This window comes from Triturus cristatus, chromosome 6 (assembly GCF_964204655.1).
Source record: "Triturus cristatus chromosome 6, aTriCri1.1, whole genome shotgun sequence".
Lineage (NCBI taxonomy): Eukaryota > Metazoa > Chordata > Amphibia > Caudata > Salamandridae > Triturus > Triturus cristatus.
In genome coordinates, this window is record NC_140589.1 from 1,329,857,829 (window position 1) to 1,329,884,638 (window position 26,810).

General features: G+C 44.9%; 1 protein-coding gene across 1 annotated transcript in view; it reads right to left on the reverse strand.

The window, feature by feature from the left end:
- The window catches only part of PYGB (glycogen phosphorylase B), a 567,212-nt gene that overhangs the window by 192,022 nt on the left and 348,380 nt on the right, over nucleotides 1-26,810 (reverse strand). Inside the window, exons 7-8 of the mRNA XM_085612338.1 lie at nucleotides 18,996-19,078; nucleotides 2,335-2,478 (exon numbers count right to left, since the gene is read on the reverse strand). Of these exons, the coding sequence (XP_085468464.1) occupies nucleotides 2,335-2,478; nucleotides 18,996-19,078 (227 nt within the window). The remainder of the gene's footprint in view (nucleotides 1-2,334; nucleotides 2,479-18,995; nucleotides 19,079-26,810) is intronic.

Genomic DNA, 26,810 nt, shown 5'->3' on the forward strand with positions numbered 1-26,810 from the left:
TGCCAGAGAAGGCACATAGCCCTCTGGCACTCGTTAGGAAACCTGCAAAAAATGACGATAATTTTGAGGGAGATGAAGAGTGTGGGATTGCATAACTAAACTGGAAGGAAGAAAGCCCATGCATAAAAACAAACATGGCGGTCAATGCTTAATTTGTGCCAGTGTCTGCAGGTGATGGGCACAACCACTCGTTTTAGGGCCTGGGACTTCATTTTTATCCTCAGACTTTGACTCAAAGCAACAGACAAAAAGACAGAAAAGGAGAAAGAGAAAGATAGTCAAGCAGACAACTGGAGAAATCAGGGCAGAAGCCTCTGCAAAAGTGATATAAAGCGACAGGAAGCACAGGACGGTGGAAGAGAGCAGAATGGGGCGGTCTCAAGACTAGTCTGCCCTGGTATTTGACAATGCTTGCACTCAGCGGCACCAGTGATGGACTTCTAAGATAAAACTTTGTTTAGTGCTCTACAAATTAAGAACTGATGGGGAGTGTTTGTGATCAGTGTAGCTCTTGAGAGTGAAAAATAGCACAGAGGATAGGCCAACGTTTCAGCAGCCATGAATAACGTCAGCAATGGTCATTTCCATGGAGTTGTTTCCAGGTGGCTCCAAGTCTGCAGGGACTCAGTTTTCCACTCCTTAGCTCACCTAACCTACTACATTCTGTGAGTACTATTACCGGCTCATGGCAACTGAATGAGGTGGAAAATGATGGTTAGGAAAAGAAGAGGCCAGGATTAGAATAAGGAATCCCCAATGACATGGAGTCATCTGGTAGCCTTCCCTCGGAGAAAGTAGCTCAGACTTGATACACCGGCTACTCGGTGCATACTCTGTTTTAAACGGTTCCTTACCAGCACAGTGAACAAACACAAGGAACACACCGAGATACATAACCAGTGGCAAAACCAGCAGTTCTGGCTTGCCCTTTGAGTCCTGGTTAAAACATTAAAAAATGCCTGCTCCAGTAAAACATAAAAAATGCCTGCTCCAGTGAAAAAGCAAAACAACAAAGGATTGCATTGTAAACTTTTCAGATGTAAATAGTTTCTTATGCATCACGAGGCAAACTCTACAATGAAGGTGGAATAATACACCACTCAGCCAACATCAGGAAGAAAATGCTCCTCTGCATGAAGCCAAAGCCCATTTTACATATATTTTTGGGGATTGGTAACAACACGTTTATGTGCTATTCTATAAATACTTGACAAATCTGTTGAACTCAGTTGGACAGATTGCTAGACATCTTTGGGGTTCTTGACCTTGGGGAGATTGTGGCCCACTTTACAGACACCCCCAAATTATTTGGCTTATTTCTCACTTGTTTGGCAAAGCTTACAGACTCTTACATTTTTGCACGTTTTTTTGGTGTTTTATTGTTCTCTTGTATGTGTTATGACTGTACACGCTTGAGCTTGTTTTTTCTTTTTCCTTCTGATGCTTGAATTGAAACGTAAGGCACCAATATATAACATACCGTGTAGTTGTAAAGCACATGTTCACCTGTAGGCATCTTGGCGCTAAACAACAGATTTTTATTGATACCCAACTCAAAGGTACTCATTTTATCGGCCTTAGATATATGAAAGGCTGAGTGGATCCCACCAGGATTTGAACCTGTGACCATGAGGCCACTATAGTGGATGTATTAGTCCACCGAGCCACTGAATCCGGCTAATATATAGAACAACCATCACTTTCAGTGGTAGGTGTAAATCTGCTACGTTTTGAAAGTCAGTAGCAAGTAATGAGCATGCGGATGCTGTCATATTCAGTTTGGGAGCCAAAGTGTGCCAAATTGTGTAATTTCACTCCTTTGAAATGTTAGAGAAATTATACTTTTAAAACAAAGTGTGTTTTGCCGACATCTGGTAAAGTAAAACACAATACAGACAGGAGACTGATTTAAGCCAACAATGTCTCTTGGCGAGATATTTTCTACATGAACCAGTCTCCTACAGCCGAAAAAGTATATACGGCATAACGTACTTCGATTTATTGAGAAATTTGGTGAATTTAGACATAATGGAAATCGCAGGAATTTTAAAAAGTGTGCCCTCAAAATAATAATTGTATCCAGGACTGAAGCCAATGACACATGCATTACTCAACTCCAACTATTACCTCAAGACCTAGTGCACAGCATAACATATGAGTTGATATATCAGAGATATTTCCCCAAACATGTTTTGTTTGAAAGTAAAAAGCATGCCGTTCTAACCACTGTGAGAAAGGACCATTTAGTTGACATTTTCGACTTTTGAAAATAAGATGAAGTTCTGATCGTGGTATGACACAATGTCCATTGCAACAAAGATCTGGAGGGTTCACCTTGTCTGGGAAGGTTTCGAAGCATGTCCGCACTGGGTCCCGGCAGCCAAACTTGGAAGACTTAAAACGGCGGATTATATCCTGGAGGGTGGCCGCTACCACAAAGTATTCTTGCTTCAACCGCAGCTCCTTTCCTTCGAAGAACTAAACAAGGAGAAAAAATAATATATTAATTGTCTTGTTGATCAGCCTCAGAATTGGCCTACTGAAAACTGTGACCTCGTTGAATGAAACTGAACAGTGACCAAGTCAACTGCCCATCATAAACTACATCTATTGGATGAGGAAGAAAAGGAGGCTGTGAAGCGTGGTGCGTGAGGAACCAAACCAGCTCATCCATTTAATGAACTTGGCAAGTGACTTGCAACACACGCAGAGAAGGAAAGGCCGCCAATAGGGCCTAGAAGGCTTTGGCATATTCTGGTCGCAGTTTAAGGTATTGCTTTACCTTAAAGAGGCAAGCGGACACAAATTGTTGGTGGCCATTTTCTTGCCAAGTGGGAGCTAGAGGGGACCACGCCCAAACACCCAAAGGTTAAACACTGTCTATGATTATCTAACAGGCTGTAAAGTTAACAAAACAACACTTTATTTTCCTCTTTACAGATTACTGTTTGGCTCTTGACATACACCGTGCAATATTATGGGTGAAGTTGTTAAAATGAGGAATTCCTCCCCTTGGTGTTGGGAGCCATTCATTTGTTAAACTGAAATGTGTGGGTCCAAGTTACAATGCCCTACAACGGCCACATTTCAAGCAGGATCATGAGAAATATACTGAAGAAGGAGTGATCATTGGCCCCCATTTTTCTCACCCTGAATACTACTGATTTTAAAGCTAATGCTCTTGGGTTAAGCAGGCACGGTTTGCAAACCTTGAGGTATGCCGATTCCACTATTCCACTTGATCACAGGGTGGCCGGTCCCAGAATGCTTGATTCTAGTCCAGGGAGGACCTGACCTGGCAGTTCAGGCTGGACTGTTCCAATGACTAGCAGGGTCAAGACTGATTTGCATATGGCTGGGTCCAAACTGTGGTGGCGTAGTGAGCAAAAGAACAATGGATTCAACCCATATCTCTTGACTGGGGGTGAGTGGTTGAAAAGTTTCAACACTCCGTCCATCATCTTGTTGTGTTTGCAGAGATCTTTGACAGCATTAAACAGCTATAACATTACCAATAAACTGAGGGTTACCAATTTTAGCAATAAACCAATTAAGGTCAGGAGAGGGCATATTGGCAATGTTTCAGTAGAAAGTCAGGGAAAATATTACTATCAGGAAAACTGGATAATCGAGTGTTATTTAAGGCACACTGGTCTTCATTGAAAGCAAAAATGACCTCAACGATATTTGCTGTTTGTCCACTTTACAATAATTCACATGCTTCATCTATCAAGCCTATACTTACTGTCATCGCAGTGAAACCACCGCTATCTCTCGACTAAGGCTTTACAGCCTTCCAGGGAGATTGAGGCCCTGGCTAGACTGAATTCAATGCAAGGCTTTCAGGCTGACTTTTGGTTTACCTAATTTAACCAATCAATGTCAAATTAGACATACATTTAATCTGTGACAGCCATCATTTAGCATGATGTCATATGGTTAACTTCTATATTAAGACAGGGCAAACCAGTATATCCTCAAGGAACTGGGTAATGTAATCTACCAACACAATATGTTCCTGGAGGAATTTTTTATACTCAACTTAAACTTATGCTGATCATAAATTTGATCCAATGACATCAATAAATCACTCATGTATAATACCAATGATGTATTGTTATAAGCATGAATATATTTATAAAGATCAAAACATCATATCCATTCCACATAATTACAGTACAAATATAATTTCATATACAGCAGTACAGCAACAAAACAAAGCTGATGCCACTTTATGATCCCTATAATAACATTAATTCCGTTTGGGGATTCAAGCAAGCACAAAATTCCTTCTAACCATGCAGGTTCAAGACAGCACAGCCCATGATATACATCTCATCATGTTTCAACTTTAAAATAAGGACTAAAAGCACCATGCAGTGTCAATTATGATTAGGGCTCCCGGTTTTCCGTTTAAACGGATATTTACATATAAATACAGACGGAAAACTCTATTTCCTTCGTCTGTATTTATATGTAGATGCGGTAAAATACTAGCAAACGTAGCGTGCTGTCGTGCCACGCCCCTCACCTGCAGGGCCTTACAGTTTCTGATTTGCTTGAGAAATCTTCCAATTAGGGTCTTTTTTGACCTGATGCCGTGCCCCTGAGACAATCGTGGTTCCATCCAGGCCTCACTGTAAGGGCGTGTCTACATTTATCCGGCCCCATCCTCATACCTTTTGCCTTTTATTTTGGGGGTCACCCCCTACTTCCTCCTTCTTTTACTTTCACAGTGACCACCCTGATTGCAGAAGGAGGCTCCCGGTCGCCTTTTTTGTTGCTGCCCCAGCCCTTCTCTCTCCATCTCCGAGGCACCGCCACTCGAGTGAGCTCTGCACCAGCCCATCGCCATTTTAAGGCACAGGTACATGTATTTTTCCGACGTATGTTATCGGGGGACAGATGAATGGCGGTCGTTACATAATTGGTGGAGAAAGGTAAAGCGCTCCAATACCTCCATGCCGAGTTCGCGCTATATTTAAATATGCATCAACGTGTGGCGGAAGAACAATCCGGCCACAAACTCTGCAAACACTCCAGCCACTGCATCTTTAAAGCTAAGCGAAGCTTGATTGCAGCCTCACAGTCAGGGCCTGAGTGTTTGCCGAGTTTGTGGCCGGGTTGTTCTTTAAGTGCGTTACTCAGTGTACTGTCCCTTTATATTACCAAAACACAAAAATGAATGTGTCTGTACGTAATTGGTGGGAAATGTAAAGCGCTCCAATAACTCTGTACCGAGTTTGCGCTATATTATTTAAATATGCATCAACGTGTGGCGGAAGAACAATCCGGCCACAAACTCTGCAAACACTCCAGCCACTGCATCTTTAAAGCCAAGCTTGATTGCAGCCTCACAGTCAGGGCCGGAGTGTTTGCCGAGTTTGTGGCCGGGTTGTTCTTTAAGTGCGTTACTCAGTGTACTGTCCCTTTATATTACCAAAACCCAAGAATGAATGTGTTCTTTAGTAATTGTGGGCAAATGTAAAGCGCTCCAATAACTCAGTACAGAGTTCGCGCTATATTACTTAAATCAGCAACAACATGTGGCGGAAGAACAATCCGGCCACAAACACTCCTGCCACTGCATCTTCAAAGCCAAGAGAAGCTTAATGGCCGCTTCAGTCAGGGCCGGAGTATTGGCTGAGTTTGTGGCCAGGTTGTTGTTTCAGTGCAAGTACATTGGGTACACTGTGTACATGTCACTTAATCTCCCCGTGCCTACCAAAAATGAATCTGTCCTTGTGTTACGTATTTGGTGCACATGCTTGTTTATTTACTTGTGCAGGGCCAATCTCCGATCTCAAGCACCCTGATCACATTCTTTGTTTCTTGAGTAGAGAGCTGGTGAATTGTCTAAAAAGGATTTATAAAATATTGTAATTGATAAAGATATGTTGCGAGTCTTGGTTTGCATGCGCTCTTTAATGCTTTCAGTGCTGTGTTCATCGCACCAGACAGAGGTCAGTCTAGATTAATTTCGGTCACACTTTAAAAGTTTTTATTATTTAATGCACCCTATTCCACAAAAAGACATCAGTGCAATGACATACTGGCGGTCACAGAAGCAAGACTGGCCAACACTATGTAATCTTTCTATGAATCTTTTGGCCATTCCAGTATCATCAGCAAATATTGAACGGGTTTTTAGTGGCCTTCACTTAATTAACAAACCAGAAAAAGCCTCAATGTCCTGAAAATCTCTTGAAATGCACATGTGCTTATACTACAACGGCAAAGTTTTCAGATGAATGTATTCTGTTGACCAATAACAATCGAGCGCATGCGTGCATTGGCAATTTAAATATATGTGGAAAAATACTAGCTGTAGCGTCGTCTTTTGCTTGTGGCGAAAATAAATATGGATAAATACAGATAAAATGCCCCAAAAATAAATATGGATAAATATAGACGGAAATGGCAAAAAAATAAATACCATAAAACCGGGAGCCCTAATTATGATGTTAAAAAGGACTGACTGACGACGTTTCGGTCTGAAATGGCACAACTGGTCCGATAGACCATCCTCAGGACTCAGTGTTGACAAGGAGTAAAGCCTGTAAGTACTGACACAAAAACCTTCATTGAAACAGCAAAACTAACAATACGTTGTCAGTATGCATCGCTTACCTAGAATGTGTCACAAATGTATGCCATTTTACATGTTGGTTCAGACCCTTACTCACTATGTTAGCCAACCAGATTGATCTGGTTCTCTTTTATTGTGAGCCAGCAAGCCACATCGTGTTTACGTCTGGAGAATTTCGCCACTTCAAAAACAAACAATTTCATCTGATTAGGTGCATGTGATATGTTTACATGATGTTAAACAAGTGAAGCATTCGGCACTTTTCAGCAAATACGTGCAGAATGTCATACATTGGTGACACTTTAATCCCAGTCCATGGGTTGTTATGCTGGTTTTCTGAGAGTAGTCCCCTCCTTTGGCTGATTAGAACGCAGTGGTTTTTTCTACACTTACTGCCTTCTATAACTGTGCTCATCTTTATATCATGAAGATTTGGATGTTTCTATATTGGCATAGAACCTTTATTTGATGATGAATCCTTGGTTTCCTTTATGAACTTAAGGATATGCTGAGTTGCTATTATGTTATTCCTATTTAAACTCCGGTTGCATTTTCTCCTTGAACAATGCGTTTTCTACAGTAGTGAATACACATTTTAGATGTTGATCACATGTATAATGATTAAAGTAAGAACAGTCCCTGATATTTTGTTTAAGTTTGACCGTATTTGATAGTCCCTGAATTTTTTGTATTTGTAAGATGGCCCCGAACTTCACATCGGTAACGATGACCATATATGGACCATTCTTATAAATACATGCTTCCTGTATGGCACGTCACTTTTTCTTTTCTTTCAAAGATATGTTTATTGGGTTTTGTGTACAGCTTACAAACTGAGAAAATACCATCACATCGTCCCTCGCAGGGGAACAGAAAGCTTCAGCAGAACTAGAACAGCAGCACATGGTGTCCTGCTCAATATAAACCAGCTCCTTCCCTTATCAAATGGCCCGAATGATGGAAACAGTTTCTAGACATAATGGAGCTTGAAATGAGTCCTTACTGGAACAAGATGTGAGCAGGAGGTGCCACGGGCAGCTCCACTGCCTTCTGCAGCGGTATCGTCCTCAAGCCGTCCACTTGGGATGCGGTGCATGAAATGAACATACATCTTGAACCAACTGGTCCTAAACGTGAGATAACAGCAATAAAGAACAAAATAACCCCCCCCAAAACCCTCCCCCACCCTACCCGTGATTCTAATAAAAATTGAAAGAGATTAAGGGCTATTGCGGTGGAGGGAAATACAGCCGAAGGGAGGCCTCTGGAGAGGAAGGAGACTAGGGGCCCCCATTTATATTCAAAGTTCTTATAATTGTCCCTGAAAATGTCGGCCAAGCGCTCTAAGCTCAGCAGTTTCCATAGTCGGGAGTGCCAAAGGGAAATAGATGGAGCCTCCCTCCTCTTGCAAGCAGCTGCCAAAGTGATCTTAGCCGCTCCAATGCATAGCCACATGATCATTTTATCGGCTCAAGTCTGGTGCTCTAAAGAGGAGTCGCGCAACCCCAAGAGGACACCCGCCATGGTAGTGGGGATGGGATAACCCAGCATGTCTTTTATGTGTGCCAGAATTTCTTCCCAGAAGGGGCGGATAGTCGGGCAATCCCACCATATGTGTTGGAAATCCCCAAGAAGTCCGCACCCTCTCCAACATTTATCTGAGGTGGCGGGGAAGATCTGTCGAAGTTTGTAAGGATGCAGGTACCAGTCCATCATGGTCTTCAGGTGCGCTTCCCTGATTTCCGTGGAGTGGTTGAATCGCGCAATATCAGACCATAAGTGCGTCCATTCCTCATCAGAAATAGGACGATGAATCAAATCTTCCCACATGGACATGTATCGGGGGAGTGGGGAGAGTGTGGTTTTGAGCAGGAAGCTATATATAAACGAAATCACCACTTTCATAGAAGCAGTCTTGGTGAGGAAGGTCTCAAATTTTGTCAGAGACCGGGTGGCTGCCTCTCGTACCTGGGGAGTAAGGGCCCAATGCATCAATTGAGTATAATGGTATCGTTCTGTGTTCCCTAGCTCGTATTCCCGTTTACAGGTATCGAAAGTGAGAGGATCGGAGTTATGGAACAAGTGTGTCAGAGCTAAACAACCTCCCTGTCTCCATGCATCAAAGGGTCCCTCATGCAGAGCTGGGGGAAATGCTGGGTTGAAATGGATCGGAGTAAACGGGGAGGGAACGAAGTCCACCTATCGTCTCCTGTGACTGAGTCCCATACTCTGAGGATGGTGCACGTGGGAGTACTAATATAGGGATTCTGTGGTCTGTCCTTGCGATGGCGCCAAACCAAGTCCCAAATAGTCCTCCCCGCCACACTACGATCCATATGTAGCCAATGTTTCGTTTCTCGGAGGCCTGTTGTGACCATTCAACCAAGACTCTCAACTGCGCCGCTTTGTAATATAAGAGAATGTCCGGGAGTCCAACACCCCCATCAGCGCGGGAGCGGCGCAGAAGAGAGTAAGAAAAGCAAGCACGTCCCCCCTGCCAGATAAAGCATAGGATCATGGTCTTCACTCTCCGAAAGAAGTCTCCCCCCAATTCAATAGGCAAGGCCTGAAATAGATAGAGGAGCTGGGGCAAACGAGTCATTTTCACGGCGTGGATGCCACCTAACCATGACAGGAAGAGGGGTTTCCATTTTGTGAGTTCTGCTTGGATGCGTGCAAGGGCGGGCGGAAAATTGGCAGAATATAGCCCCTCAATTCTCGACGTTAGTTGAACCCCTAAATATTGAATGGAAGAGGTAGCCCATGGAAGTGGAGTAAGAGACTGGAGCCTGAGGACCTCGGTAGGCGGGAGGGCAAGGTTGAGTATATAGGATTTGCCTAAATTTATTTTAAACCCTGACACCAGTTCGAAGCGCTCCAGCTCCGATTGTAAATGCGGGAGGGATGTGGAAGGCTCAGACAGTGACAACAGTAGATCGTCCACGAACAAGGAAATCTTATGGGATTCCCCCGTGAATGGTATTCCCAGAATGTCAGAGTAAGTCCTGATCGCTAGGGCTAGCGGCTCTATGCTGAGAGCAGAAAGTAAAGGTGAAAGGGGACACCCCGACGAGTGCCTCTAGAAAGACGGAAGAAAGAGGATTTTATCCCATTGATCCCCACCCTGGAGCTAGGATGAAAGTAGTTAGCTCTAATCATATTGAGGAATATAGGCGAAAATCCGAATGCTGTAAGTGTGTGAAATAAGAATATCCAATCAACCCTATCGAAGGCCTTTTCGGGATCTAAGCCTACTATGACCGCTGGGATTCGGCGTCTGTTGGCCTTTACTATTAAGTGTATGATTCTGCGTGTATTGTCGTGCGTTTGACGCCCTTTGATAAATCCCGACTGGTCCGGGTGTATGAGGACGGGCATGAGATCATTTAGGCGTCGGGCTATAATTGAAGAATACAATTTAGCATCCAGATTCAATAGGGCAATCGGCCTATAAGAAGCACAGCACTGGGGATCTTTCCCTGGTTTGGGAATCACTGAGATCACAGCTTCGGACATGGTGCCGGAGGTCGCGCCTTCCTCCGCCATTTTGTTAAAGAGACGTGTGAGGATGGGAATAATGTCGGAGGCGAATGTCTTATAGAAAAGGGCTGTATAGCCATCCGGCCTGGGAGCTTTATGAGACTTCAGACCTTTAATGGCCATGGTAACGTCTTCCATTGTAATAGGAGCGGTAAGCAATTTATTTCATGCATCGGACACCTGGGGCAGGGACAGTGATTGGAGATATTCCTGCTGGGCGCTTGAATCTAAAGTGTCCCCAGTGTATAGGTTCCCATAAAAAGAGCCAAAGATCTCAGCTTTGTCCTCGTCTCTATGCGTAAGTTTCCCCGAGGGACCCCGAACACCGCCTATGTTTTCTCTCTCTCTTTTATCTTTTAATTGCCTGGCAAGATGTTTACCAATTTTATTGCACAGAGGTTATGAGAGATGTCGTAGTTTAAGGAGCGTAAACTCCGCCCTATTATTGTAAATGGCCCTGAGTTTACCTCGGGAGCGTGAACTCTGCCCTACTATTGTAAATGGCCGAGTTTACCTCGGAGCGCCGTAATACTGCGTAACGTTTGCCTGGTGGGGTTCACTTTATGACTGCGTTAAAGAGTAGTCAGTTTGGTTTCTAATAGCTCTCTCTCACGAGCGCGCTGTCTATTCAATGCTGCATTGAGGGCGATACACTCCCTCCTGAGAACGGCCTTCAGCGTGTCCCAGGTGATAAATTTCGAGGTATCTTCTGGCTTATTAGTTGTGAGGAATTCAGTAATAGTTTCTCTTAATTTGGTACAGGAGGCCTTGTTGCGAACGAGCGACGGAGGAAAGTACCACCTGGGGGTAGGTGAAGCTCTCTCAAACCCTTTAAGACAAACCGAGAGTAGGCTGTGATCGGATACCGAAAGGGGGGAAGATCTTGGCGTCCTGCAGAGCTCCTTGTACAGACTGACTAAGAAAGAGGTAATCTATCCGGGAATATGTACGATGGACATGTGAATAAAATGTGTAATCTCGGGTCTGCGGGAAAAGAGTGCGCCAGGCGTCCAGAAGTCCCAAATCATGTATGCGCTGTTGTGTCTCCTCCGAAAAAGAGCCCATGCCCGAACGCTGTGTGTGTGTACTATCTAAATCTTTCTGCCAAATCAGATTAAAATCGCGCATGAGGATCAGCGGACCTTCCGCAAAGTCCACTAACTTCCTCAAAAAAGCGTGTAGGAAAACCGACTGTCCGGTGTTCGGGGCATATATTGCCGCCAGAGTACAGACCTTCCCTCTCAAGCGCCCCTTGACCATAACCAGCGGCCATCATTGTCACTCTGAACCCCCAGAGGTAGAAATTGTGTGGAGGAGCGAAACATAATAGCCACCCCCCTATGTTTCATATGGGCCGATGACCTATAAATGAGGGGAAAATGCTTATGGCGGCGACGCGAGTCTTCGGCTCTGGCTAAGTGCGTCTCTTGTAGAGCCACTATATCGAGGCGATGATCAGTAATATATTTCCAGACTTTGTGGTGTTTTTGAGGGGAATTAAGACCTTTAACATTCCAAGTTCCGATAGTAAGCGGCATTATATCACAGGAAAAAAACTACATCTCTCCACAAGCTCTGAAGGCCCTAGCTTGTTACTGCTCCCACGCGAATCACTTGTGATAGTATAAGACCAAAGCAAGCTAGATGTGCATCCCTAAGGGCATAGGACCCCCCAAAGCAATTGTTAAAAAGCCACCACCACAACCCTCCCAAACCCACCCTGAAACCCCCCCAAAAAATGCAAACAAAGAGAAACAAATATATAAAATGAACATTACTTGCGATCCTCCTGTGGGGCCGGAGAGACCCCCCAGAGACCATGGGAGACAACAGGTCCTAGGACCCCGTCCACGCCTGTCCTAGCGGAAAGTTCAATCAGAAGCAGATTTGTGCGGCTCATAGGAGATAAAACATACATCTAGGGCCTCATGTAGGTAGCCTAATACCGGTCGGTAACGGCCGATTTTCGGTAATTATACCGTTACCGACCGGTATTTAGGCTTTTGCTATGTAGGGGGATCATTTCTGTATTCGGTAATTTACCGAATCAGTAAAATTACCGAATCGGTAATTTTACCGATTCGGTAAATTCCGAATACAGAAATGAGATGTAGGGGGAGTGTGTGGGTGTTGTCTGGAGTCGGTATTTACCACCAACTAATAGTTGGTGGTAAATTAAGAATGGATGTGTAAAAGCATTTTAAAGCGCTTAGAAGTGTGCAATGTGGCAGACATACATGCCCTTAGGGCATGTACGTGTGCCACATGTGCACACATGCAGGAATCAGGGGTGCAACAGGGTGTCAATGTGACACCCTGCCACCCTTGATTGTGTTCCCCCCATTACCGAATCGGTATTTACCGATTCGGTAATGAGGCATACCTTCCCATTGATTCAATCAATGGGAAGGTATGCCTCATTACCGAATCGGTAAATACCGATTCGGTAATTACCGAATTACTACGAATCGGTAATTTTTACCGCAGGAATACCTACATAGCATTTACCACTTCATAAATACCGAATCGGTATGATTCGGTATTTATGAAGTGGTAAATGCCAGCCCACCTACATAAGGCCCCTAGTGTAATGAATCTAGGAGCATCTACATTGGGAAAGAAATTAGTTAGCAATTATGTGATCCACAACCTATGTCGAAAAGCAGTAGAATCCACGACTGTTAAGCCCTCTGCGCTATAGAGAAAAGGAAACAACATCCGTCTTACTTATAAAGTCTGCCAAGCTTGTGGTCAATCCTCCTCTATAGAAAGTGTTCGGCGCTACCAGAGCGTGAATGGCAGCGGAGGCTCAGGAGCGGAGCACACCCGGTACTTCGGGAAGAGCCAGCCCCCATTGTGAGTCTTCGAAGGCTCCCAGAGGAGGCAACCAGTACGTCGCGTAAGCAGGATGCCGTGATGCCCGGCCCATAGCGCACCCAGACAGTGATCAACGAGGACCCCTGCGTGAACCCACCGACCACGCATATGTTAGCGAAGCTCTTTGGGTAGGTTCACCAGAGTTTCCTTGGATGGGGACAACCTCCTCAGCGGGAAGGCCCAGGAGATCCAAGCCTTCCTGTAGGTTGGTGATGTGGCGTCGTTTGTTCTGGTATTCAAAACTGAGCCCAAAGGGGTATGTCCACCTGTACCTGAGCTTGTCGTCTCGCAACTTAGTAGTTACGGGTCAGAGCAATTGTCTCCGTGCCAGTGTAGATGGCGCGACATCTTGGTAGATGGTGCAGGAATGACCTTGAAAGGTGACGACATCTTTCGCCCTAGCTGCCTGAAGGACCGTCTCCTTGACTTTGTAGGAGTGGAATTTGGCCAGGATGTCGCGTGGCCGTTTCTTCTCTCCATGTCGTAGGGCCCCCACAAGATGAACTCGGTCCGATTTTATTTTAAGAGTGGCGCTAGAATTTCCAAAAAAAGACCCACCACAAAGGCCTCCAGATCAGGCCCCTCTGCGCCCTCCTCCAGGTCCCTTATTCGTATGTTCTCCCTCTGTGCTCTGTTCTCGAGGTCCTCCGCTTTGAGCTGCGATTGAAGGAGCTGATCTTTAAGAAATCGCACATCACCCTGAAGCTCAGTAGAGAGTTGCTCCTATGCCTGGTGGTGAGCCTCGAGATCAAGGACTCTGGTGCCTACAGAGGACAGACACTCCATCAAGTCTGATCGCAGTTGATCCATAGAGGATTTGAAATCTTGGCTGATGTCGCTGCGCAGTTCAGCATTGAAGTCCTGGAACATAGCCAAGAGGTCCGCCTTCGTAAGAGCCATCGCCGCAGAGCTCTCGCCTCCCAGCAGTGCAGATCGTTTTTCTGTAGTCGAGAAGAAGTCTGAAACCTTATTTGGTGTCTTGCTCGCTGTCTTCTTAGGCGGCATATGGCTGAAACCTGCAGAGGCATGCAAGCGATTCCGGACCGTAAAGCGTCATGAGAGGGTGCCAAAAGCGTTGAAATCCGAGTTGTAAGGATCCGCACCTTGGAGCCCACCCAGGATGCCGCCCAGGGGCCCAGCTATTCAGTTTCCCGGAGCACAGGTGAGCCTTCCGGTGTCACATGAGGACATGGTACTTAGGTGAGTGGTAAAACCCCTGATGGGGAAAAGATGCCCGAGACAATGCTCCCGCATCCAGAAGAAGCCAGAAATGAGGCACTGCAGCGTAGATATCAAAATGCCTGCCTGCGGTGAGGAGGGTTGCCAGCGCGCGACTCGCAGGCAATGGTGCAGTAGCGCTGATGCATTTCACAATGAGGGAGAGATGTGCAGGCCTGACGATATCCAGCATTGGCAAGCAGCTGCCCCTCACGTCCTCTGCGTAATCGCCCAGAGGCGCCAGCCCTGCGACAGCCAGTGTGGAGATGACTCTGCGTGCAGCGCTTAGGGAGCCCTCTGAAGTGTAGATATCAAGCAGCTCTGAGGAGGAACTATGAGCGCAAAGAAGCGCCGCCATTTAACGGAGCACGGCCACCATTTTAAAGCCAGGCACACTCAATAACGAGGAGTGTCAGCAGGGTCAGAGAGCTGATTCCGCCACCGCTGATGCCCCCGGTCCTCCGCTCATAATTAGCAGCAGTCCGCTCTTCGTAAGAGATGCGCAGCGACCTTACCTCCGGGGTAGAGACGGAAAGGAATCCCGTCATCGCAGGAGCAGCGCCGCCATTTTGAACAGCAGTGCCTTCCCTCACCAAGGCGCCGAACTCCACAGCGGCATTTCTCGTGGCGATCAAAGCTTATAAGTAGTCAGCGCCAATGCCGCACACCTTCACGCGCCCGTAGATGCCATTTGCGATATTCCTTTGCTGTCACAGCCGCGTCTTTCCTCGCCGAGACAGCGCGCGGACCGGGAGTCGAGACAGGCTACGTCTACTCGGCCATCTTGCCCGGCCACGCCCCCGGCACGTCGCTTTTTAACATAATTGATTAAGCGAGTAATACGTAGCCATGACATTGCCATATTAATTCAGTACCGTTTACAGTGTTATGACTTAGCCGCATATGTTCTATGCCGGTAACTGAGTCTTATACTAGAGTCCTTCTGGGTTGCCATTTGAGGATACAAATGTTATTTTTGAATTATTGTCCTTTTGAATTAGTGTTCTTTTGAGTGAGATGTGGACTGTAATCAGTCTTTTGAAATGCTACGTTTATGGACATTTGCAATTATAAGATGGCCGCCAAGTTCTGTAGCAGTATCCTACTAAGCGCATGACACGATCATGTGACGGAGCTACTTTATGCAAATATGGCCTATTCTCACCTGGGTTCAGACACATGGCGGGATCAGTTTGGTTGGGCCGTTGATTGGAGATCATAGTGAGTATTTTGACTTGGATGTATCCCTGATAATATGTGTTTGCAGATCTTTGTAGGTACACTTGACTGACATTTGTTGTCTTTTAGATTATATCTCCCGAATGACTAGACTTGCACATAGGTAAGAGATTTCATATTGTTCACCACATGGTGGGAATTTAGGCACTTTGGATGGATTGAGTGCTCTAATTTGGTTGTGCTCATATAGTTTTCAGCTGAAACATGCATAGGGCATCTGCTGAACCTTTTGTGCAGAAGTATATTTGACTTGTTAGTAAGGTATTTGGGTTTCAGTGGCTCTGCGTGGATATAGCTGTTCAGACACAGCATGATACTACACCACCTTGGTTTTTAATGTGTCAAATATATATTTTTTAATCTTTTAATGGTTTCTCATGTTTTGCTCTGGTGACCTGATGAACTTGATTGAACATGGAGGTTTTTTATTAATAACAGTTGGGTTCTTTATAAGTTACACTTATGTCTTTTATGATGGATTGTGGGCAAGCAATGCATATTGAGGAAGTTTTGTTAGTTATGTTGTTTCAATTAAGGTTTTTGAGTCATTACTAACAGGCTTTACTGCTTGTCAACAATCAGTCCTGAGGATGGTCTCGCGGACCTGTTGTGCCATTTGAGACCGAAACGTCTGTCCTCTCTAACATCATAATTGACACCACATGGTGCTTTCAGTCCTTCATTTAAAGATGAAATATGATAATTTGTAACTCATTGACTTTGGAGTCTTGAATCTACATGGTTATGAGGGTTTTTGCACTTCCTTGGATCCGCAAACTGAATGAATGTTATTATAGGGATCATAAGGTGGCGTCAGTGTTGTTTTGTTGATGTACTGCTGTATGTAAAATTGTAGTTGTACTGTAATTATAAGCAATGGATTTGATGATTTAATCTTTATAAATACATTCATGCTCATAACAATACATCATTGGTATTGTACACAAGTGATTTATTAATGTCAACACATCATATTTATGACTAGCATAAGTTTAAGTTGTGTCTAAACAATTACTCCAGGAACATATTTTCATCGCACCCCATCTCCGGAAAACCATCAACATCTCCTTCGAGACAGCGACCTTCCCGGAGAGCTGGAAGCACGCAGAGATCAACGCCTTACTCAAGAAACCCAAGGCGGACCCCAATGACCTCAAGAACTTCCGACCCATCTCCCTGCTCCCGTTCCCAGCGAAGATCATCGAAAAGGCCGTCAACAAACAACTGACCAGCTTCCTCGAGGAGAACAGCATCCTGGACCCATCCCAGTCTGGGTTCCGCAGCAACCACAGCACCGAAACTGCCCTCATCGCCGCCACCGATGACATCAGGGCCCTGCTAGACAACGGAGAAACCGCGGCCCTCATCCTCCTGGACCTGTCAGCCGCCTTCGACACGGTCTGCCACCGCACACTACGAACAAGCCTCTATGATGCTGGAATCCAAAAGAAAGCCCTGGACTGGACCTCCTCCTTCCTCTCCGGCAGAACACAGAGCGTCCGCCTCCCCCCCTTCTGCTCCGAAGCCACCGAGATCATCTGCGGCGTACCCCAAGGCTCTACATGGCACCACTCGCCCACATCGCACGACGGCACAACCTCAACATCATCTTCTACGCCGACGACACCCAGCTGATCCTCTCCCTCACCAAGGACCCCCACACCGCCAAAACCAACCTCCACGAAGGAATGAAGGCCATCGCCGACTGGATGAGGAACAGCCGACTGAAGCTGAACTCGGACAAGATGGAGGTCCTCATCCTCGGATCCACCCCCTTGGCCTGGGATGACTCCTGGTGGCCGACTGCACTAGGAACACTCCCAACACCCACCGACCACGCACGCAACCTGGGGGTCATCCTCGACTCTACCCTCTCCATGACGAAGCAGGTCAACGCCGTCTCCTCCTCCTGCTTCAACACCCTCTGCATGCTTCGCAGGATCTTCAAGTGGCTCCCCACCGAAACAAGAAGGACGGTCACCCAGGCCCTCGTCAGCAGTAGACAGGACTACGGAAACGCACTCTACGCAGGAGCCCCAGCCAAACTCCTTAAACGGCTTCAACGCATCCAGAACGCCTCCGCACGCCTGATCCTCGACATCCCTCAACGCAGCCACATCACACCCCACCTGAGAGACCTACACTGGCTCCCTGTCAACAAGAGGATAACCTTCAAACTCCTCACCCACGCACACAAGGCACTCCACAACACCGGACCAACGTACCTCAACAGCCGACTCAGCCTCTACACCCCCACCCGCCAGCTCCGCAGACCACGCCCTCACCACCGTCCCCCGCATCCGAAGAGTGACTGCCGGCAGCAGATCATTCTCCCACCTCGCCGCCAAGACATGGAACACCCTCCCCATCCGCCTGTGGCAGATCGAAGACCTTCTGACCTTCAGAAGGCTTCTCAAGACCTGGCTCTTCGAACAGTAGCAGCTTCCCTCCTATCCCCCCCAGCGCCTTGAGACCCTCGCGGGTATGTAGTGCGCTTTACAAATGCCATGATTGATTGATTGATATTTTGTTTGTAGATTTCATGCATAACTTAGTCAGTGAGATTTAGGGGATGTGAATCTCTAATTTCCAAACTAAAAAAAGCAGTGGACTGAAAGGTGAAAGGTTGAGATCACCAAGGTTTGAGATTGAATTTTTTGTTCATGAGAACACGGTGGGTACTGATTTCCATTAGGAGACCTCTGTCTAGAGTGGGTGAATATAGATGGGTTGGATGCTACCCTGAACAAAAGCCATTGGTTAGACTATTTGCAACTGTGCATTCCATCACCTTTTGGGTGTTTAATTATTAATAGTATACCTAGAAACCTGAGACTGGCGGAGCATTGCATGCTTACTACAGCCAATGTTTGTGACTGCTAAAAAGTAGTAAATTTGCACCCAATCAAAAAGTAGTTCTGTGGGTGCAGAATTGCTACTATTTTGTAATCCTATCACTATATACTTAAGATCCTCATTCAAAAAATAAAAAAGTTAAAACCTCTTAGTGAAATGAGAACAAAGAGAAAAACTGGCACAGGGGCATAGCAGACCGAACTCAGGACTCCAATCCCCACTGCCAAACCAAGAATGCATTTGAAAGGTGTCACACTCCAAACATCCCCACTAAAGCTACCCCGTGCCTGCCCCATCGGGGCCTAGTAGTTCTCCCCGGGAACTCATGACTATGGTCATGGACAACATAATAGCATGGAGTCCCTGCCCTCAGATCACTTATTTTACATATAATTTCACTACATACACTCTTTTTCTGTCTCTGCTACTAGAAGCCTTTATGGTGGAGTTTTCAAATCAGTATTTCACCACGATCCACTCATACTCTAAAAAAGAATATAATAGTTTCTGGGGCACTTTTTGAAGTACTGCTTTTAAACAATAAATAAAAACATTAGAAAACAAAAATAAGGTAATTGGTGACCGCCCATAGCTGCGTGAAACTTATACAAGACAGAATTTGTCCTTAAATAGTACACATAAATATATTAAAATGAGGGCATTCTTGCAAACTTACGTTGTCATTAGGGTAGAGGACGCGGGAGATATTTTCAGCCAAATTTCTATCCAGCACTGCCTCGATATAATCACCCACATTAACTGAAAATGAAAGATAGGGGACAATTACTGCAATGACCGTTGGAGGGAATCACACCTATATGGAGAGTAACACTGTTAAGAGCACTAGCCCGCATTGGATGACTCAAAGGCAGAATGTCAGATGCTGAGTTGTAAAATATGAATACAGGCAACACGTTCAATTTCTTTATAATTTCAAAAGCATCGCTTGTTACCAGTTACCATTGAATTTATAATTATGACTGTAATTTATTAGCTAAGTTTCTTCTGAAACAAGGAGACAGTAAAAATCCTTTTTAAGCCCAAATGCAAATGAGAAGACAAGTTCTAGGGGCCAGGTGTCCAAATTCATTGTGCAATCACAAACCCTGCAATGCACAAAATTACATGGTTTGCAACTGCAAAATGGCATTTTTAAATGAATTAAACCCATTTTGCATTCATGACTTGTCCAACAGGTTCACCAACATCATCCAACCACATCACAATTAGGAAAAGGCATCAAGGGGCCGTTCCCTCCTAAATGTAGTTTGGTGTTGTAGGTATCAATGGTTTGCAATCACAATCAAAGCTGCAAAAAAATAATAATAATAATTAGTTACCAACATCTTAAGGAGGTTGGCAGCCCCAGGGTAGCAAGAAGTGGGCCAGAGATACACGGCTGGTTCCTCCAACGCGTTTCCAAACAGAAAACATTTTTGATTTTTTTTTTAAAACAGCACCTTTTCCTTTAAAGAACACAGGCTGCTTTAAAAGAATCATGTTTAGGAATGCAAACACAGGGATGGTTGTCTGCCAATTCTTTCAGGCCACCATATCTGTGATGTAGTAAACAACAGGGGGGTCGCAAACAGCGACATGTCAAATTAATATTCTTTAGCAGGTCGTTCTGCAACCCCCCCTGACTGAAGATTTTTCAGTCACCTTTTAGTACATAATACATTGGTCCCAAAAAGTTGGTGCACAATTTGTGGGTATTTATTGCAACTGGCCTTTGTACATCTGGCCCTAGATTCTTTATTATTAGTTCTCTAGCAGTAGTAGCTCTTCGCCACAGATATAGTTTTAAAAAATAGTTCAAGAATTAGGGGAAAAATACTAAAGGGGTCACCTGTACTTTGGCTTGTGGCCAGCCAGCTTCCCTGCTCTGAAAAGGCTCTAGCCTCCACTCTCCTGTAGGAGGACTACCTGCGATATTTACAGATTGCCACCAGACTGGTAGGGATATCTGTGATGTTATGGTAGATACACTTTTGTCACAACTAATTCCGAGAAGGACAGTGTGTTATTTTTTTTATCCAATTCAGCATTTGCTTTTATGTTTCAGAGCTGCCGACTTTGGAATTGGGAAACAAGATTGGAGTCTCGGCGTCGGATCCTGTGATTCTGGGCAAATCACTTAATCTCCCCGTGCCTACCAAAAATGAATGCATCCTTGTGTAACGTAACTGGTGCTCATGAAAAGCGCTCCATTACCTTTGGATCAAGTTTGCGCTATATAAAAAAATGCAAAAAAAAACCCTCTAATACTAAATGGGCCGGCCGGAGCGCCAACACCAGAAACCCAGTGGTTTCTTCATCCACAAATGAGGCTTGGGAGTTGCAAGTCTGGTGAATCCGGCATTTACTGGCATGGGTCACCTGAAACCGACACCTAAGCTATTGCTGCAGCTAATAAAGTTGATGCTAGTAACAGACCATGGACCCTCAAGGGAGATAGAAATGCTACGAGACCAAGCACAGGGTTGAGCCAGGAGCTGGATCTCCTCTAGCAGCGATCCAAGCAGTCCAAGTCCAAGTGTGTGTACACTATCCCTGCCTCGGACTGGCGAGGAAGGGGCAAAGCACAACAACTGGTAAATAATAAGTTGCACAATGGTGAAGCCGCAGGTGCTCCAAGGCACAATGTGCAATCCTGAATAAAGAGAAACCATGGGTAGACCAAGGTGCAAGGTCGATATCAGTACAAGAGGATGATGGCTAGCCATCTCTCACAATTTCATCATAGCTTTACCACTATCTGGTTTCTGGATGCTATTTACATCTGGGCCATTGCCCTTCCAGATAAAAGACACACCTGGAAAGGTTTTTGAGCACAATTCACAAAGGTAAACCTACACTTTGTGTCAGTTTACTACTTTTAGGTATTTACAAAGCTAAGCCTAGAACAAAAGTCTAAGTTTATGACTTTCAGTATTCACAAAAGGCATTTACGAGTAGTATCTTCAAGTTCACACTTGGGCAGAATCTCTGCCTCGAGTGCGGAGATTCCACTCAGGGTGATGAGTGTACTCTCTGCAACCGTATTGGAATCCCCGCAATCGGGCGGAGATTCCGCCCCGAGTGTCGAGATTCCACCCCATGTGTGGAGGTAAAGAGAGTACTCGTAAATGCCTTTTGCGAATGCCGAAAGCCAAAAACCTAGACTTTTCATCTACGTTTACCTTTGTGAATACCCAAAAGTAGTAAACTTACTCAAAAGCGTAAGATTACCTTTGTGGATCTGGCCCTAGGTTTGTAAATAAATACTTTCATATCTCCCTAGAGATAACCTTCCACTGCTCAAAATGTCTGAGCTATGTGCGGCCCCAACCATATTCTGATAGTTATCTGTGGTCTTCCCGTTTGTGTTTAGGTGAGAGCTGTCTGGAAATCAGAGAGAGCCTGCTTGTGCATTCTGGTTCACCCCTCCTAGAATATACATCCCATTAAACAGATGGCCTCTGCTCCCTACCTTGCTATGTATAGATACCTCGAAAGAAGGCCTGAATTCATGGGTTTTATGAATGTTAAAAATGATACACTTTTTATTGACCATGGCTTCCTGTCAGTGCTCTCCTGTCCTTGCACTGCCAGTAAGCTATGGTCAATCAAAAGATGTATCACTTGCAATAAGCCAGTTATTTACATTTACTTAGCACCCAAAAAGGAGCTTCGAAGCCCAGTAGGAGCACATGCCTGACCCGGAGAGGAGACCCTGTGCTGCTGTATTCAGCCAAAAGCTGGGACCTAGCCGAGGTCATTGAATCCATCCTAGTGTTGCGCCCTGTTCTGGAAGGAATACTGAGAAAGTGCCTGATGAGAGGGGGAGCAATCCTAACCAGATGAACAAAGAGGAATGACACTGACCTCCTGCATGAAGGACATCTCAAATAATTTGGATGCCTGGTGCCAAGAGTACCCTGCAGCCCAGCTGAAAGTGAATGAACCTGATGATATCTGAACGCCCAAAGGTGGTGTTGATGGACATTGCCAAATATGGGTCTACCTCAGGAGACCCTATGACTTTCCGGAGCCCATATATCACCTTATAAAGCAGTAGAAGAGCATGGAGGATTTTCCCAAGCACGATGGGGTGTTTCAGTGTCTCGAGCTGATTGCTGTGTTTCTGGAACTGTTTGAAACACTCCTGCACGGGTTAATACATATAATTGTGTAGATTTTGATATCTAAAGGCAAAGCTATACCCTTATACTTAATAACAGATTGTGGCGGCCAGTAAGTGCCTCAGGTCTCATGGGAGTCCTCATTACCTCAACATGTTGACCAGTGACAACTGTTCACAATCAGTGGGTCTCAAACGGTCTTCATTCTTGGGGACCGACTGTGGGTGCTCGGCCTGCAGTCCCTCACGCACTGTATGACTTTCACTTTGAGGGCCATTTGGGTCCGTGTGGGCACTTAACACATGGCATTACTTATTTAGAACATCCAACCCCCACCATCCAAAAGTAAATTCGGATTCCCACAGTGAGAGGCTAGTCCAAAGGCACATGCATTATATCTTCCTGGGTTTATTTATTTAGGTATTTTAGAGTTTTATTTAGCCTTGATGAGGCGCCATCAGGTTTGTCAGCACTGTCCAATAAACATATTCAAGACACTTTGGAACCTAGGGGGTCACCTCCCAGCATGGCGCAACAGTGCAACTCAAGGTGTAATGCGTCAACTTTGTTTGCTTTGGAGTTTGAACCTGCCGTCAGTTTGTAATCGCCAGCATGAATCCGAATACCACACTAAATATCAAAACAGTCAAATTCCTCCGGACGGCTGAAGCTAAATTGGGCTCAATAAACACCATCTTGGTTCCAGAGCTTGGTCCTTAAAAGTGCTTACCTCTTTGTGTAGCTGCTACTTAACAACAGAAGGAACCCTGGAATAATCCATCGCTGCCTTTGCACTTTCCCCTTGCTCTGGCCCCTAAAATGAACCTCTTTGCACAGCTGCTATTTAATATCTGTAGTAACCTTGGAGCAATCCTTTGTTGCCTTTTGCACTTTGCACATATTTGTTCTGGTCTCTAAAATGGACGTTATGCGGATCGCTTAGACTAACACCTGAAGCAACCGTGGGACAATCGTTTGCTACCTTTGTACTTTTCATATTTGCTCTGGTCTTTAAAAAGAATGTTATGTGGAATGCTAACAAGCAGGCATAGCTCTATGACACTTCTGCACTTTGTACCTTCTCCAGTTTTGCTGCTAAGTATCCGACTAATAATGATTCCAGGCCTTGCACTTTTGTCCCTTTTAAGGTCTCAACTAACTCCTGTGGGAGTCCGGAGATTCATTTAAATGTGTTTACAATGGTTGCTCACATTCTGTTTTAAATTGTTTGTTTTGAATTTGTCCTATTGAGATGCACGTTGAGGTCTTAATTCCCTGTACAATAAATTGATGCCATACCAATATTTTAGAGCCTTGGGGTATGCTGGAAAAAGTGGGAGGTTGAGTTATCTGAATTCACCCATTTTCATAAACTATTATCTGGAAGTGATGAAGCATTACAACCATTTCAGGACTGTGCTCTCTAGTCCCATTCTTCAGGAAAGCATTTTTAGAAGGGTTCCATGGTTTATTGTACTGAGTGCTGCTGACAAGTCGAGCAGCAATAACAGACACAAATTTCCATCAAATATCTCCAATGGGCATTATCAATGACTGGAAGGGTGGCAGGTTCCTTGCTACATATCCGCGTGGAAACCAGACTGACAGGCTTTTAAGGGGTTGTTGTTAGAGATGTGGGCAAGAAGTAGAGTGGATACAACTTTTTCAAAGGCTTTTCCTATGAAAAACGATTTGGAGATTCCTCTCAGGTTCTGAAAGACAATGGGGTCCAGATGAGGTTTCTGCAAGAGAGGAGTGATCTGACCAGCTCCGGGGACATATGAGAATATATCTTCTCATGAGACATCAGTGTTAAAGAAATGTAATCTGAGAATTTTCCAAAATCCATCAACTGCTACAGCACCAAAAAGGGCACGCAAGCTAAACAGAAACCAGGGGAGACCCAGAGAATGCAGTGGGCCTCATTATTGGTACCCTGGATTTTCACTTTCTGAAGTCACTGATTGTACAGGTAGCGATAATTCCTGAAGGGGGAGGCAGCGCAATTAATAGGGATTACAAGGTGGACCGTAACTGCTCCACCTAGAAAAGAGGACTTACTTGGGCATCAGTAATTCCACATCTGATTCCCCCAATGAATCCTTATTTTACCCCAAAAATTCAACCAGAGTTACCATCTGGTTTCAGCTGCTGAAATCTTTTAATGAAACAAAAATATCTGCAGTGTTAAAACTGAGCTTGTAATTCCTAAAGGATTGGTAACATAAACAGTCCCATCAGAATTACCAGGCTACTCGTAATGAGCGGAGGCGAGCGGAGGTCCTGTCCTTCCTTCCACTGGAGGAGGATTATTTGCCATACTTAGAGATACCCACACCAGCCTTTTGAATAGCAAGGGGGCAGCCATGTTGTTTTGGCCTCGTCACTATTCTGCTTTACTTTAAAGCATCAAACCCTCTAAAGCAAGGATATGTTGCTCGAAACGAAAGGACAAATCTTGGATAATTCAACAGTTTCATTCCCTGGTCCTCCATACCTCGATGGTGGTCCAGAGAAAGAGAAAACAGTGATGGTTGCCCTCTCTAACAAACTGGGGTAACCCTGTCTGTGACCTGACAGCCCAGTGACAGACAGGCCACTAGGTCAGGTGTTTCCACACAGGGTCAAGACTGATTTGCATATGGCTGGGTCCAAATTGGAATGGCATGGTGAGCAAACAAACGATGGATTTAGGCCCAGATCTCTGTACTTGGGTGAATGTACGACATTGTTCTGCATTCTGTCCATCGATAGTTCTTTTTGCAAGTGTTTCCACTGGCAGAGTCAGATTAGCAATTGATGGTAGAAACCACATAATTGCCCCAGCTCTAACTGGAGTGGGGGGGCCACAAATGTGGCAGACAGCAGCACCACCACTTGATGGTGGTGTCCTGCAGTACCAAACTCTAAATTACTCTGTTATTGTCTTAATCTCTTTCTCAATTGAGGAATTTACTCTGGGCTCCCACAAACGCGAAGCCTTCAAAGAAACTTCCGGCCTAGATATTCCACAGTAAAAGGGACTGAAAAGTTAAAAGCTATCACGAAGCCAAGTCACTGGCCATTACCGACAATTTCAACATTGCTTTAAGCTAAAGCAACATATCTAAAAAAACATACATCTCTTCTCATCAGCTCAAAGGTTAAACATTGCCATCTAGAGGTAATGATTTGCAGACCGCAAAAGCATCTTTAGCTACCTTGAGCCAGGAGAGAGCAAGGAAGGGGCTTTGCACATCTACTCAATTTCTTGAAATCTGCAAAGACGGCAGCTTGCCCAGCTCTGCAGCAGGAATCTCCACTCATAGTAGTGCACTTAAGAAGAGATACATATGGTGATAACTGTAGGAGAACGTTGCTGTGACAGGAAATATTTTCCTTATGTGGTAACTTTACTGACTGTCAACCCCTGGGCTGCGACGCTAAGCTTACTAGGGACTGCACAGTACGGATGTTTCTCCTCCTGCAGGAAACCTGCACTACCATCTTCCTCATCACAGACGTAATATTCATGGATGTCATTTAGGGGTCGCCAGGGGTCACTGCTGCGACCCCGGGCATGCCCCGTGTGACCTCTGCACTGCATTTGCGACCCCTAACGTCAGAAGTGGCAAAATCCGTGGCAGGTACAGAAACAGCTCGTCGATGGGGACTTCACTCACCTCACCTCGTTTTCTAATCATTTCTTTTATTATACAAATAGTGAATAATGTTACATTATTCGCAAATAGTTTAATAACAAGTGGGGTACAGGTAGCTGGAATATTAATTTTCCTGGCAGATGAGGTAATTAAAAAAAAATGCTTTTAAATATTCGTATGTTGTGTGCGTGCTTGCTGTTTTGAGTGTGTTTATGTCAGAGTGTGTGTGTGAATGTGTGTGCATGTGTAGGCAGTGTGTGTTTATTTTTGAGTGTGTGTATGTGTGAATGTTTGTGTCCATACAGGTATATGTATGTGTGAGTAAAAGTGAAAGTGAAGGTCAAGGGGCATATGAAGGCACTTCTGCTACCCCTGTTATTTTGGTGAACATTGTGTGTACTAAAGCTTTTCCTTGACTTACTTGTTTATTATTTAATGTGCCTAAGTACGGTGCACACAGTCTTTTCGTGTATATTTACCCTCATCAGTTAGAATAATGTTTCTGCAAGTGGATATGAACAAAGCCGCTTGTAATAATTGAATACGTTATAAGATGACTCATTTTCAAACAAATGTCACACTGAATGGAATTATACATTCCTGAAGACAGACACAATACTCACGAACGGACCGAAAATGTGTAGCTGCCTAGAGCATGTTGTCTGTGACGTCTTCGGCCACCTTTTAAAATTGTACATGTGAGCTTAAAAATGCCAGCAGGTAAAA